Source organism: Eubalaena glacialis, chromosome 11 (assembly GCF_028564815.1).
Source record: "Eubalaena glacialis isolate mEubGla1 chromosome 11, mEubGla1.1.hap2.+ XY, whole genome shotgun sequence".
NCBI lineage: Eukaryota > Metazoa > Chordata > Mammalia > Artiodactyla > Balaenidae > Eubalaena > Eubalaena glacialis.
The window spans coordinates 26,019,899-26,036,428 of record NC_083726.1 but is presented as its reverse complement, the minus strand read 5'-3'; the positions used below and the strand labels follow the sequence as shown (position 1 = coordinate 26,036,428).

General features: G+C 39.0%; 1 protein-coding gene across 1 annotated transcript in view; it reads left to right on the top strand.

The window, feature by feature from the left end:
- The window catches only part of VEZT (vezatin, adherens junctions transmembrane protein), a 108,150-nt gene extending 99,356 nt beyond the window's left edge, over positions 1-8,794 (top strand). The window contains exon 12 of the mRNA XM_061206492.1: positions 8,724-8,794. Coding sequence (XP_061062475.1) covers positions 8,724-8,746 — 23 coding nt within the window. The 3' untranslated portion in view covers positions 8,747-8,794. The remainder of the gene's footprint in view (positions 1-8,723) is intronic.
- Positions 8,795-16,530: the final 7,736 nt, after the last annotated feature.

Sequence of the window (16,530 nt, the reverse complement as noted above, 5' to 3'; positions counted from 1 at the left end):
CAGAGAAAATATTTGAAGAGATTATAGTCGAAAACTTCCCTAACATGGGAAAGGAAATAGCCACCCAAGTCCAGGAAGCGCAGAGAGTCCCATACAGGATAAACCCAAGGAGAAGCACGCCGAGACACATAGTAATCAAAGTGGCAAAAATTAAAGACAAAGAGAAATTATTGAAAGCAGCAAGGGAAAAACGACAAATAACATACAAGGGAACTCCCATAAGGTTAACAGCTGATTTGTCAGCAGAAACTCTACAAGCCAGAAGGGAGTGGCATGATATACTTCAAGTGATGAAAGGGAAGAACCTACAACCAAGATTACTCTACCCAGCAAGGATCTCATTCAGATTTGATGGAGAAATCAAAAGCTTTACAGACAAGCAAAAGCTAAGAGAATTCAGCACCACCAAACCAGCTCTACAACAAATGTTAAAGGAACTTCTCTAAGTGGGAAACACAAGAGAAGAAAAGGACCTACAAAAACAAACCCAAAACAATTAAGAAAATGGTCATAGGAACATACATATCGATAATTACCTTAAACGTGAATGGATTAAATGCGCCAGCCAAAAGACACAGGCTTGCTGAATGGATACAAAAACAAGACCCATATATATGCTGTCTACAAGAGACCCACTTTAGACCTAGGGACACATACAGACTGAAAGTGAGGGGATGGAAAAAGATATTCCATGCAAATGGAAATCAAAAGAAAGCTGGAGTAGCTATACTTATATCAGATAAAATAGACTTTAAAATAAAGAATGTTACAAGAGACAAGGAAGGACACTACATAATGATCAAGGGATCAATCCAAGAAGAAGATATAACAATTATAAATATTTATGCACCCAACATAGGAGCACCTCATTACATAAGGCAATTGCTAACAGCTATAAAAGAGGAAATTGATAGTAACACAATAATAGTGGGGGACTTTAACACCTCACTTACACCAATGGACAGATCATCCAAAATGAAAATAAATAAGGAAACAGAAGCTTTAAATGACACAATAGACCAGATAGATTTAATTGATATTTATAGGACATTCCATCCAAAAACAGCAGATTACACGTTCTTCTCAAGTGCGCACAGAACATTCTCCAGGATAGATCACATCTTGGGTCACAAATCAAGCCTCAGTAAATTTAAGAAAATTGAAATCATATCAAGCATCTTTTCTGACCACAAAGCTATGAGATTAGAAATGAATTACGGGGGAAAAAACGTAAAAAACACAAACACATGGAGGCTAAACAATACGTTACTAAATAACCAAGAGATTACTGAAGAAATCAAAGAGGAAATCAAAAAATACCTAGAGACAAATGACAATGAAAACACGACAACCCAAAACCTATGGGATGCTGCAAAAGCAGTTCTAAGAGGGAAGTTTATAGCTATACAAGCCTACCTAAAGAAACAAGAAAAATCTCAAGTAAACAATCTAACCTTACACCTAAAGAAACTAGAGAAAGAAGAACAAACAAAACCCAAAGTTAGCAGAAGGAAAGAAATCATAAAGATCAGAGCAGAAATAAAGGAAATAGAAACAAAGAAAACAATAGCAAAGATCAATAAAACTAAAAGCTGGTTCTTTGAGAAGATAAACAAAATTGATAAGCCATTAGCCAGACTCATCAAGAAAAAGAGGGAGAGGACTCAAATCAATAAAATCAGAAATGAAAAAGGAGAAGTTACAACAGACACCGCAGAAATACAAAGCATCCTAAGAGACTACTACAAGCAACTCTATGCCAATAAAATGGACAACCTGGAAGAAATGGACAAATTCTTAGAAAGGTATAACCTTCCAAGACTGAACCAGGAAGAAGCAGAAAATATGAACAGACCAATCACAAGTAATGAAATTGAAACTGTGATTAAAAATCTTCCAACAAACAAAAGTCCAGGACCAGATGGCTTCACAGGTGAATTCTATCAAACATTTAGAGAAGAGCTAACACCTATCCTTCTCAAACTCTTCCAAAAAATTGCAGAGGAAGGAACACTCCCAAACTCATTCTATGAGGCCACCATCACCCTGATACCAAAACCAGACAAAGATACTACAAAAAAACAAAATTACAGACCAATATCACTGATGAATATAGATGCAAAAATCCTCAACAAAATACTAGCAAACAGAATCCAACAACACATTAAAAGGATCATACACCACGATCAAGTGGGATTTATCCCAGGGATGCAAGGATTCTTCAATATACGCAAATCAATCAATGTGATACACCATATTAACAAATTGAAGAATAAAAACCATATGATCATCTCAATAGATGCAGAGAAAGCTTTTGACAAAATTCAACACCCATTTATGATAAAAACTCTCCAGAAAGTGGGCATAGAGGGAACCTACCTCAACATAATAAAGGCCATATATGACAAACCCACAGCAAACATCATTCTCAACGGTGAAAAACTGAAAGCATTTCCTCTAAGATCAGGAACGAGACAAGGATGTCCACTCTCACCACTATTATTCAACATAGTTCTGGAAGTCCTAGCCACGGCAATCAGAGAAGAAAAAGAAATAAAAGGAATACAAATTGGAAAAGAAGAAGTAAAACTGTCACTGTTTGCAGATGACATGATACTATACATAGAGAATCCTAAAACTGCCACCAGAAAACTGCTAGAGCTAATTAATGAATATGGTAAAGTTGCAGGATACAAAATTAATGCACAGAAATCTCTTGCATTCCTATACACTAATGATGAAAAATCTGAAAGAGAAATTATGGAAACACTCCCATTTACCATTGCAACAAAAAGAATAAAATACCTAGGAATAAACCTACCTAGGGAGACAAAAGACCTGTATGCAGAAAACTATAAGACACTGATGAAAGAAATTAAAGATGATACCAACAGATGGAGAGATATACCATGTTCTTGGATTGGAAGAATCAACATTGTGAAAATGACTATACTACCCAAAGCAATCTACAGATTCAATGCAATCCCTATCAAATTACCAATGGCATTTTTTACGGAGCTAGAAAAAATCATCTTAAAATTTGTATGGAGACACAAAAGACCCCGAATAGCCAAAGCAGTCTTGAGGGAAAAAAACGGAGCTGGAGGAATCAGACTCCCTGACTTCAGACTATACTACAAAGCTACAGTAATCAAGACAATATGGTACTGGCACAAAAACAGAAACATAGATCAATGGAACAAGATAGAAAGCCCAGAGATAAACCCACGCACCTATGGTCAACTAATCTATGACAAAGGAGGCAAAGATATACGATGGAGAAAAGACAGTCTCTTCAGTAAGTGGTGCTGGGAAAACTGGACAGCTACATGTAAAAGAATGAAATTAGAATACTCCCTAACACCATACACAAAAATAAACTCAAAATGGATTACAGACCTAAATGTAAGACTGGACACTATAAAACTCTTAGAGGAAAACATAGGAAGAACACTCTTTGACATAAATCACAGCAAGATCTTTTTTGATCCACCTCCTAGAGTAATGGAAATAAAAACAAAAATAAACAAATGGGACCTAATGAAACTTCAAAGCTTTTGCACCGCAAAGGAAACCATAAACAAGACAAAAAGACAACCCTCAGAATGGGAGAAAATATTTGCAAACGAATCAACGGACAAAGGATTAATCTACAAAATATATAAACAACTCATTCAGCTCAATATTAAAGAAACAAACACCCCAATCCAAAAATGGGCAGAAGACCTAAATAGACATTTCTCCAAAGAAGACATACAGATGGCCACGAAGCACATGAAAAGATGCTCAACATCACTAATTATTAGAGAAATGCAAATCAAAACTACAATGAGGTATCACCTCACACCAGTTAGAATGGGCATCATCAGAAAATCTACAAACAACAAATGCTGGAGAGGGTGTGGAGAAAAGGGAACCCTCTTGCACTGTTGGTGGGAATGTAAATTGATACAGCCACTATGGAGAACAATATGGAGGTTCCTTAAAAAACTAAAAATAGAATTACCATATGACCCAGCAATCCCACTACTGGGCATATACCCAGAGAAAACCGTAATTCAAAAAGACACATGCACCCGAATGTTCATTGCAGCACTATTTACAATAGCCAGGTCATGGAAGCAACCTAAATGCCCATCAACAGACGAATGGATAAAGAAGTTGTGGTACATATATACAATGGAATATTACTCAGCCATAAAAAGGAACGAAATTGAGTCATTTGTTGAGACGTGGATGGATCTAGAGACTGTCATACAGAGTGAAGTAAGTCAGAAAGAGAAAAACAAATATCGTATATTAACGCATATATGTGGAACCTAGAAAAATGGTACAGATGAGCCAGTTTGCAGGGCAGAAGTTGAGACACAGATGTAGAGAACAGACATATGGACACCGAGGGGGGAAAACAGCGGTGGGGTGGGGATAGTGGTGTGCTGAATTGGGCGATTGGGATTGACATGTATACACTGATGTGTATAAAATTGATGACTAATAAGAACCTGCAGTATAAACAAACAAACAAAACAACTAATACTAAACTTTCATTGGGTTATTTGTATGGAAATATGTTAATATAAATGTTTCAGACATTACATGAAATTTCTAAAAATCTTATATGTTCTGGTATAATGTTATAAGTCATAATCCTAGTTATTACTTTAAAATGTATATCTCAGAAATAACTAATTTTCTTGTCAACTGCATTATTATGAACTTTCATCAAATCTTTAACCGTGGTCATTTTTAAGTCTTGTCATTTACAGACAGTTCTGGGTGTACTCTGATGCTTTTGTAAATATGTTCCTATAAAAGGGTTTCATCTTCAGGAAATTCATGGAAAAGACTCTGACAAGTACAGGTTTCTGGTACCTGACTGTACTGCTGAACTGAATGAATAAGCACTTTCAGAACTCTAATGAAAAACTGATGAGCTCATAAAAGTGCTAACAAAAGATCAAGATGAAAAAAAAAAAATTAATTACATGGGACTGAGTATAATTTTTGTGACTTTCTGGTTGAATTTAAAAAAAGAAAAAATCCCACAAGGACTCAGAGGCAAAGAATATACAAATCAATTTTCACTGCAAAGTAAAGGAGCTGTTACAGTGGAGGATTACTGGACTGAATGTCAATATTATGACATAGTATGAGTGTGTTTCATGTTTGGTAATTGCAATCATTGTTGCTTTTGTTGTGGTCATCCATGTACAATGCTTGGTGTCAGTCTATTTATCTCTTGTAAAAATAAAATACAGTGTGTGTGGAAAAAAAAAAAAAAAAAAGAGAAAGAGCAAGCCCAATTTACTATTAAAAAAAAAAAAAAAAAAAAAAAGAAAGGAGCATAGTCTTTAACTCCTACCCAAACAAGAGGACAGTGCAGAACATGTTTTCTATTGATTCCTGCTTATAAGAACTAATAACATCCATGGAATTATTTTTTGCATGATTTTTTTTCTATAAAAGCATTGGTTTTTTGGCCTGGAAAAAAAAAAAAAAAAGAAATAAGAAGAGCAGAATCCCTGCCCTAAAGTGATTAAAGTCAGAATTGAGGATCTCAAGAGGGTAATACAGTGTTGCTAAACTTTATAACTAATGACAGAACAGAATTATTTTCACTCTTATTTACACATACTAATATTATTATATGGGCCCGAGGAGCTGGTACGAGAAGAAAGAGCATCCCCCTTAAAGATTTTTTTCTTGTTTTAAACATATTTAAACTTCTTCTACCAACTCTTTCACATGCCCACCCTGAATAGTATTCCATTTTTAAGAAGGCCTAGGATATTTTTATGATGTGATGCCAAGCTACTCAACTATTAAACAGAAAAGGTTGGGAATTCCCTGGCGGTCCAGCGGTTAGGACTCGGGGCTTTCACTGCCGAGTTTGATCCCTGGTCAGTGAACTAAGATCCCAAGCCGCGCAGCATGGCCAAAAAAAAGTTATTGGGCCTAGAGAGCATCTGGTTAGATTGGCCAGGAAAGAGAGAAGCCCTATGATAGTGGGGATATAGAACATTGGTAGAGCATTTGACTGCAAAGCCCTATGGTAGAGACAGGGATGCAAAAGCAGTGCTTTCTGAATCTTGCACTAAGGAGGGAGAAGGAGACGACCAGGATGATAAAGCTGAGGTGAGACTGAAGCACAGGGAAAGAGGACAGATACTAGGAAGAAAAATAATTGCCAAGAGAAATGGGGCCAGAGAATAGAAAGAAGATACCCTCTTAGGGTAGGAGTTCCTTCTGAGATATCCCCTAAAAGTTATGTTCTAGCCTCTTCAAAAGGAGAGCTCACTGCTTTGCAAGGCTATGAATTCCAACATTATTAGACAGCTCTAATTTTTTCTAATGTTCTTCTTTAAAATAATTTAATATCCAGCAATAAAAGATATAGTAAGTAATAAGTCATGGTATAGCCATATATTGGAATATGATTCAGCCAACATAAATGATGTTGCTGTAAAAGAATGTAGAAACAATACTTAGTGATATAGGGAAATGCTTATAATATATTATTATATGTACCTTAAGACCCTAATTCAGGGTGTGTGTGTGTGTGTGTGTGTGTGTATAAACATTGCAAGGGAGTACACTGAACCATTAGCAGTGTTTATTTCTGGGTAGTAAGAGTATGGATGATTTTTATTTCCTTCTTTATGCTTTTCTACATTTCCAAAAATTGGGTTACATCAGTAGAATTCTCCCCTGCAAATAATCTGTGGTGCTGGCTTCTCACAGAACAGCCCAGATAAGACTCCAAAGACCTTCACGATTGGAAAACTAAGAAGGTAGAAGAAATAGGAAGATAAAAGGATCTTGTGCGCATCTCTACAGAGAGTCCCTGTGGGTGCACACATCTTTACCCCATTCTCTTATGAGTTTTACTTTCATTGTGATTTATTGGTGAAGAAGGCAGACACACCAGAAGCATCCAGGTTGGGTTTGTTTCCCAGGAGAATCCTCTCTGCTCTGGTGGGTCCCAGAAAGTTCTCAACTTCCCCTGCCCAGGGCCTCCTCTCATAAAACCTTTTACCCTTTCTGCTGATAAAATGGTTGAGAACACGGGCTGAGTAAAGAATACCAAAACTTTGATTAAATGTCCTTGATATACACTGAAGAGAATATCAAAGTGTTTGTGATTACAGTGTGTCCTAGGTAAGGTGTCTGTGTGTGGTAGGTCAGTCCGGGATAGGCCTTGAAGTGGGCAAAGAGCAGAGACAAGGAAGTCACTTACGGCTCAAGAGCCTCACACTCTGCTTCTATGGCCCTTTGTTCTGTGTTGCTCAATGTCTGTGCGAGTCCCAGGGAGTGAAAGCCCAATCTGCACACAGCCGGACAAACTGTTAGTATTTCTAACCCTCACTTGAGGTTCTCAGGAGACAAATAGAACTCCCTAAGAAAATACTACTGCAGTTTAAATGTATTTTTAAATATAAACCCCCCAAACCTTTGTTATGTTAAGTGTGATAAAACATAAATATGTTGAATTAGTACAAATAGACAGGACCAAATAATATCAAAGAAAGCAAAGGGGGGAAATACTTTTAAAAAAACCAAAGAAGTTTTGTGGTGTAATTTCTTTTTTGGGGGTGCGGGGGGATCTTAGTTTCCCTACCAGGGTTTGAACCCGCACCCCCTGCATTGGGAGCATGGAGTCTTAACCACTGGACCACCAGGGATGTCCCAATTTCTTGAAATGATAATTCTGTTTTAGTCTTTCAACCTGACAGAAAAGAATTTGGAACAGAGTCCCACATTAACATGACTTTATTGTTTACTATATAATGAAGGGTCTCAATATTTTTGAATCATGATCCTCCCCATTTTGGGGGGTGAGAGTAGAGCACAAACAATTACTCAGACCAACCCTCTTAAGCAAGCACTCTGAAGCAAGCACTCAGTTCACTTCCTGTCTTGTCCTTTTAAAATGGGGATATGACTGGTTCCATCATTCCCTCTCCTCTACTGCATTATCATGACACACTTCCATCACTTCTGCTGATTACACTGAATCTTACTACAGTATTTGTTATTTCCTAACTATTTCTCATTTTGAAGATAGGGCTTATGTCCAAAATACAATAAGGAAAAACCATGACATGGCAATTTGGAAATAACATTCCACGAAGACAATTCTATCCCTCTTCAGAGCCCTGGGTAATGCACATCCCACACCCTAGCATGTTTGTATTAGAATAAACACCTTGGGTAAAGAATTGTTCCATCTTAATGCATGTAAGCAAAATGCTAAAATGAATTTTCAGCTGAGTTTTCACAATGCTCTTTGCAAGCTTTCTGCCTTCATTAAATTGTCAGGAAAATGCAGGTTAATTTATTATGGACAGTCATATCCATTCTCTGTACTGCTTTGCCCAAAGAAACTCAGGCCCAACATGGTAACATCAGAACAATTCACCTCACATTTTCTCTTGAAAGATAAAGAAAACAGAACCATTCTGCCTTGCTCTTGAAGAAAGGCAGAGCCTCCCCAAGACCCTCAGAACTCCATCTGGCTCCAATCTTTCCCAGAGTTTGCTGGCCCAGAGACAAAGCACATTTATTTCAGATGGATCAACACTGTCACCCAGTGGACAGTCAGCTAGGCAGGCTGAGGCCTTAGCCTTGCTCTTGGCTTGAAAGTCAGATACTGAGAGCCAGTGTTTGAATAGGAACCTGTTTGTTTTAGGTGATCATGAGTAATTGTTGATATTCTCTTACAGGGAACTGGGAGGACCTCAGCTGACAAGTCTTTGATTTGGATGTCACAGATGAGTGCAACTTAAGGAGGACATACATTTTCATTGTGCTACTGCTTTTTTTTTTTTTTTTCTAAGCTACCAGTAAATTTATAGGAAGCACAGACTATAAACCAACCTTGCACAGTCTACCAAGACTCACAGGATCGAACAGGCTTGCAGGAGCAGGGTGATATTTGATCACCCGCCAGGTCTGTGGGAAGACTTCCCGATCACAGAGTAACATTCATTGTTCATTGTTCATAGTGACAGGGATGTGTATTTTGAAAACTGAAAACAGATTTTTTTGTGTGCATATGTGTGTTGAAATCTGAGGAAGTTATTCACTTTACTGTAGTGAAATCAGTGGATGAGCTACCTTTGCTTTCTCTATTTAGTATATATCTCAAAAGACGTGTACAGATGCAGCCTCTGTTCCATCTCATTTGTCTTAAGTCTCTTTCTCTTGTCTAAACTGTCATTTGAACACTTGCAACAAACTGGCTTACCTTCATATTAAGGTAAGAGACTCTTTGCCTATAAATATTAGTGTTAGCAACATCATAATTATTACAACAGCAGTCATGTTTGTTACTCCTAAAATTCAACTTTTATAAAGTACCTCTAGACTAGCAGATGAAATCATGGTATTTTTTCTAGCTGGAAGGGTCCTGTGAGATCATCCAGTTCATTGCTTCTCATTAAAATCATATAAGGAAGCTTTTAAAAAGCACTGATATCCCAAATAGCCAGACAAAAGAATGCTTATTGTATGAATCCTTTAAGATGAAATTCTAGAAAAGGCAAACCTAATCTATAGTGACAGCAGATCAGTGATTGCCTGGAGATGAAGTTGGAAGGACTTACAGCTAAAGAGTCAAAATAAAATTTTGGGGGTGATGGTAATGTTTTCTATCTCAATTATACAGGTGGTTACATGAGTATATATATACATTTGTCAAAAGTCGTTGGGACTGTACACTTAAAGTGAGTGCATTTATATTGTATGTAAAATATATCATAATAAAGTTGATGTAAAGAGAATACTGATGCTGGGTCTCACCCACAGAAATTCTGATTTAATCGTTCTAGGGCAAGGTCCAGAAATCATTATTTTTTCATGCACCTAAGGCATCAGCCAGGGTCGAGAGCCACTGATCTAATCCAGTCCTCGCCTCTACCAGTTGAGATTAACCCAGATTATAATGGGAGATGCAGGACTAAAAATCAGATCTATAGGTACCTTGTGCCCCAAACCTTTACCTTTACTAATAATATTCCTTCTCTCTGGAACTTCTTTCTCCTCCTCCTTCTTCTTACCTCTTTCTATCAAAATCCCTCCCACCTTTAGAGCCTAGCTCACATGTCACACTTCGCAGGAAGCCTTAGGCTGCAGCTCTCTCCACTGGACTAGAAGCTCCATGGCAGGAGGGACTGTGGCTTTTTTATTTTTGTATCCTTGGTTCCCAACACTGTGCTTGGCGCAGAGCATTCAATAAACATTTGTTGAACTGAAAAATTCCTGGAAGGGAATTAACATTTACTAAGTGTCCATGATGTGCCAGAAATTGAAACAAGCACTTTATGTACATTATTTTACTAAATTTTTATAATTTTATGAATTGGTTATCATTTCCCCCTTTGGCCACCTCAGTGTTAACAGGGTATCCAATTTTTAACTTCACTAAGAGTAATTATAAGGATAATCCAACAGTTATAAGAAGACCTGCAGTCACGGGGGTACCACAGAAGGTTGTGATTCAAGCTGATTCATTTCTGCATTCCTGCTAGCCTACTGTGCACTCTGTGAATTATTTCTAAGTCTGGCAAGCATCATACACAACAGTCATTTAAAAGAGTTATATATCTCAAATCACATACCAAAAAAATTCCTGGGATGACATTGTGCCTTTGAACCAGAAGTGGACTTTTGCTGCCAGTAAATTTAGATACAGAGATGATGTTGTATTTGATCAATCGAAAGGAATCCAAACAACACTGAAAAAAGAAAAAGAAAAAATTTTAAAGACATTAAATCCCAAGTAACAAATCTTTTGCTCCATTCATCAGTATTTGTATCTTTGAACCAAAAATTCCAGACTCTATCCCCACCACTCTATTAGAAATGCCTTCATAAGCCACCAAAGACCTCTCTCTGTATTGCTAAGCCCAGTGGACAATTTCATGTTTCTTTTATTACTTGACCGCTTCGTGGCATTTTAAATTTTTGAATAGTACCTTTTTCTCTGTCTCCTGGGCTTCTGTGGCCCCATTCTCTTCTGTTTTCTTCCTATTTCTCTGTCTTCCATCCTAGTCTTTGTCATGCATGCCTTTTCTCTACTTGGCCTCTAAATATCTACTGTACTAAAATCTCCAGTCTTGCCTCCCACCATTCACTCTCTTCACACACTCCTTGGGTAACCCATAAGTTTAACTATTTATGTCTACACCAAGTATCTTCCAAAGCTAGTGCTCTCCTCTGAGAGCCAGACCTGTAGATTGAATTGCTTACTTCTTGATGTCTCCATTTTGATGCCACTCAGGTACCTCAAGTCAGCATTCCCAGTCTAATTTTTTCATCTTTTTCTTCAAATATTGTTATGGCAGATTAAAGATGGCTATAAATCCTTTGCCATGCCACTCGTCGAGTGATGGGGGTCTATTTCCACTCCTCTGGGCTGGCCTTTGGCATGTTTTGACTGATCACATACTGCGTAACTTAAGAGATCTCCAGCTTCCATTTTCACCTCTTGGAACACTCCTTCTCAAAACACAGACCCCATGGTGTGAGGAAATCTGAGCAGCTTTGTGGAAAGGCCCTCCTGAGGAGGACAGAGACCCCTGGCCAGCAGCCATAACTGAGCTCCCAAATGGCAGAAGCACCACCTGCCAGCCATGTGAATGAGGCTGTTCTTGAATCCTCCAGCTGTACTCAACCTTCCCCAGCCAGTGCTACCTGAAGCAGAGTCAAGCCATCCCAGTTAAGTCCTGAGCAGGGTCATGAGCAAACATGTGACCATTGCTTTAAGATTCTAAGTTTCTGGGGGGTTTGTTATGCAGTGATAGATGACAGACATTTCTTCTTCTCCTCCTGAATTCCCTATCTCAACAAGGGGCGCTGCCCATTCTTCCAATTGTCCATATGAGAAGCTGAGAGACATCTTAAACTCTTCCCTCACTCAACATACTAAATTTTATAGAGTCTTGCTTCTAACTCTCACTCATACTCAGCATCCTTTTCCATCCCACTGTCACAGCCTGATCATTTCTCACCTGGTAAAATGTAGTAACAGGCCTCCCTGTCACTCTGAAATTTTCTGGATCACTCTGTCAAAATGATCCTTCTAAAATAAAAAATGTCTTCATGTTACTTCTCTGCTTAAAATCCTTTAATGAATCCTCTTACTGTCAAGGAGAGTTCAAATTCCTTATTAGATCTCACAATCAGGCTTTCATGAACCTCTAGCTGCTAGCTCCTTCAACATGCACCCCCCAATACTGATTTATTTCCAGTCTCCCAAATTCATCTTCTAATTTCCTATCCTCTTGCCTTCCAACATGCATTTTTCCAACATGCCTTCCAAAATGCAGTTTGTGGGAAATGTTCTCTACCAAGTTAATTCTTATTGGTCCTGTAAGACACTTCGTGCCCGAATGTTCTGTTCACACTTCTGATCCATCACTCAATTCACTGTGTTGTGATTGTCTGTTCTCTGGATTGTCTTTTCCTCATGGACAAAATCAGAGTCTAATTCATTTTTCTACCTCTAGTTCCTGTCACATGCTCCAGCATTTGTAGGAACTCAGTAAATGTTGGTTATCTGATTTAATGAATATATAGAACTGTGCTGTCAAAAATGCTCCTTGGACTGATTATATCCAAGTAGATAGTGTTTTGGAATTATTTCCTCATTGTTAAAAGCGTTCAGCCAGGGATGGCTTCTTTTATCAGCTGCACTGGCCTCTACAAGTCCTGTTGGGCAAACATACGAAGCCCCTTCCACACCTCCTACCCGCACAAGCCCAAGCACATATTCCTGAAATGCTAATATGAACCATTCCTCCCAATCCATTCACCTCATTCAATTCCACTCTTGCTTCCCTTAGCTGCTGATTTTCCTACTCCATACTGCTATATGGCATGCTGTGGTGCTTATGAGCACAGGTCCTAGTGTAAGACTGCCTGGTCTGAACCTCAGCCCACCAACTTCCTAAGCGAGTAACCTTGGACAAGTGACTGACTGTCCTTCATCTCAGTTACTGACCTGTGCTCAATATCATATGCAGAAAGACAGCTATTTAGAGTTCTTTTGAGAATCAAATGATATTACAGGTAAACAGTCGTTGCAACGCAGTAAGCACTCAATAAATATTTGCTCTCTTGATCTTATTCTGACTTTGCCATTTCTGATCAGTTCAGCAAACATTTACTGTCTATTAGTTGCCAGGCATGAGGGGTTGGTGAGGTGGGCAGGCACTGTCTACACCGAGAATATCAGAGCCCTTGGGTTTGATGCACTTTGTTGTCATTCCAGTGAGGAGCTGAACTCCTGACTAAAGTCTTGCTCTCTCATCCACTCGGCTTGTCTGTCTCTTTAGGGGAGACCTAGCTCAGTTCACAAGTAAATAGTCCAAGAAGCACCTCTCATGAGACCAAGAAAGAATTAGCAGTAACCATATATCCCCATAACTGGCCCTCAGGATGAAGAATCATTCACTCATTCATTGGTCCATTTATTCATTTGACAAGTATGTTTTAAGTGTTAACCATGTCCTTAGATCCAGTGATAGGCACTGGGGCTATAATGTGAGCAAGACATGATCCTGCCGTCAGGAAGCTTCCAGCCTGTGAGCAGAGGACTCCAGCTTTAGTGCAGGCTGGGAGGGTAGGGCTGCTTCTCCCAGAATCTGTGCTCCCTGTGCTTCCCAAACCCACCAAACAGCCTCTGGGGCTCAGGATACCCTTTTGAGGGCTTTGTCTATACCCTGGATGCTTTCACCAGAGTATCCAGTGAATTCCCACTGCTGTTCAGCTTCCACGTATAACTTAGCAATTTCAGCACCAAGCAGGAGGCCTCACAGGTCCCTGGTTAGGTGGAACAGAAGAGAACTAAGGCCAGGCAACTCTTTTGGGGGAGACTGGGATTCTCCCGTGAATTTTATAACCATCTCCATTTTTTTTTTTAATTTTTTTTAAAAATTTATTTATATTTATTTTTGGCTGTGTTGGGTCTTCGTTTCTGTGCGAGGGCTTTCTCTAGTTGCGGCAAGCGGGGGCCACTCTTCATCGCGGTGCGCGGGCCTCTCACTGTCGCGGCCTCTCTTGTTGCGGAGCACAGGCTCCAGACGCGCAGGCTCAGTAGTTGTGGCTCACGGGCCTAGTTGCTCCGCGGCATGTGGGATCTTCCCAGACCAGGGCTCGAACCCGTGTCCCCTGCATTGGCAGGCGGATTCTCAACCGCTGCGCCACCAGGGAAGCCCCTCCATTTTCATTTATATTCCTTTTAGAGTCCCTGGTATGGGATCATTCTTTTCCTTTTTATGAGCTAAAACAGAATCTACTTTTTGGAAGCGTAGGGTACACAGCCAGTTATGCCCAGATTCTTTCTTCCCCATCCAAAGTTACAAATTGACATGTCACCTCCTTGCAAGTTTACTCTCAACTCTGCTAGACAAAATAATATTTCCTTAGCCAAATTTACATTTTAAATTTGTTTGTTTGTTTGTTTATACTCTGCCTTTTTAGCAAAAGACCTGAGATGGTTTATAAGAAGTATAGCATAAAGAAAATCATAAACTATAAAAATTACAATGAGAAGATTTCAATATAAACAGAAGCTCTAGATACAAAAAGAAGAAATGGATTTCAGATTAGTGATCCATAAGTTCTTACCCTATTGTTATAATTCAGTCTAAAACTTTGCTCTGTACTTTCAGGCAAAGTGAAAAGAAAAACTCAGTTGGGTACCAAAAATCTCATTACCAGGGAAGAAGAAACCTACCTGTTCCTCATGGGTAATAAAGCTTTTCTAACTTCTCATTCAGAGAGACATTTTCACATTTGGCTTCATATAGGAGACATTGGATCTGTAGCAGATAATTTAACATCCCTCAAAAGAAGCTCAGGGCATATTCAGGGTAACATCCTAAAAGGCAACTCATTGAAAGTAGCTCCACAAGGGGCAATGTGGTCCAAGCCCTCAGCTTTCACATGCTTCAGCCTAATGAAGAACAAGACCTGGGCTCTGCAATGGTTCTGTAAAGTATCCCCTGGGGCTGTCACTGGGGTTTGGATAGGGAACTGACCAGGCCGGGTGTGAAGAGCCCCAGTAGGAGCGGCCCTCAGTGTCACACAAAGGACCTTGGACTAGACCCTACAAGAAGTCCTTAGAGAGTTTTAAGCAGAAGCCTGGTGCAGTCATGTTTGGATATTAAAAAGAACACCTTGCAATGTGTAGGAAATATCAGAGCAGCCAAGAACAGAAGCAGGAAAATCAGCCAGAGAGTCCGTTGGAGAAAATCAGGGGGGAAGTGTTGAAAGTCTAAAATAAGCAGAAGCTTTGGGATTGAAATGAAGGAACAAATAGGAAAAAAAAATGTCATGGTAATAGAATCAATAAGACTTAGAGACTTATTAAATGTGTTGCAGGTAAAGGCTATCAAGTAGAAGATGTTTCATTAGTGCCTACACAGATCAACTTGTAGTGGCTATTTGAAGTGTAATTAGAAATAAGAGTTTAGGGGCCAGTCCAGGCTCAGTTGAAAATAATGGATCAGTAATGTCTGCCATGGATGCAGAGTGGGAGGATGTTGGCATAACCGGTTTTTACCATTCTTATTCTCTGACAGAGGAAACATAAAAAAGTACTGTGTGTTTTGAAATGTGCACACTGTATGATTCCATGTATATGAAGGTCTAAAACAGACAAAACTAATTTATGGTGATAGAAGTCAGAATAGTGGTTACCTGGAATGGGTAGGTGGGTCGAGTATTGACCGAGAAGGGGCAAGAGGGAATTTTTCCGGTCTGTAAATATTCTATATCTTGATCTGGGTGGTGATTTTATAGGTGTATACATCGGTCAAAGTTCATTAAGCTATGTATCCTTAAGATTTGTGACCTTTATTATATGAAGGTCATACCTCAATAAAAAAAAAGTGGAGGAAAAACTCCTTCCATGACCCTTTGGCTGAGGAAATGTACTAAGGTATAATATGCAAGGAAACATTATTCCACAATTTGCCTTTATACACATGACACTCACCTGAATGCAAGGCATGCTTATAGATCTATTCAGTTCCCTGTACAGTTTGGCCACTTCTTTCATAGTCTTGTCCTTTTCCTTAGCTGAGAACACATAGACTATAATGATCTGATCCACAGAGAACAGCTGGTCGTTTATTATGTGATCATACTCCAGGTCTGTCACTTCAGGGGTACAGTAAGTGCTACATTGGCATGTGTTCCCTTCATTCCCACACAATGTCTGCCTTAGGACCACAGGACAAACCAGCTGGGAAGCAAGCCACACCTCCTTGCTCTCAATGGGGAGAGGAAGCCTAGAAATGTAATGGTAGAAATCATGTTTAAAGAACTGAAAGGAGAGAAAGAACATCATTTTTAAAAGTGCCAAAGAACCAAAGTGGCTACTTTAGTAAAGGATTGAAATTTAATTCTGGACAGAATTTTATCTGCCAATATGCTAAAATACTTGTCAATACACTAAAAGAGTTTAATGTAAATTTTTTCAGCTATATAGGCACCTATGGCTCTGAAACAAACTAAGCTAGG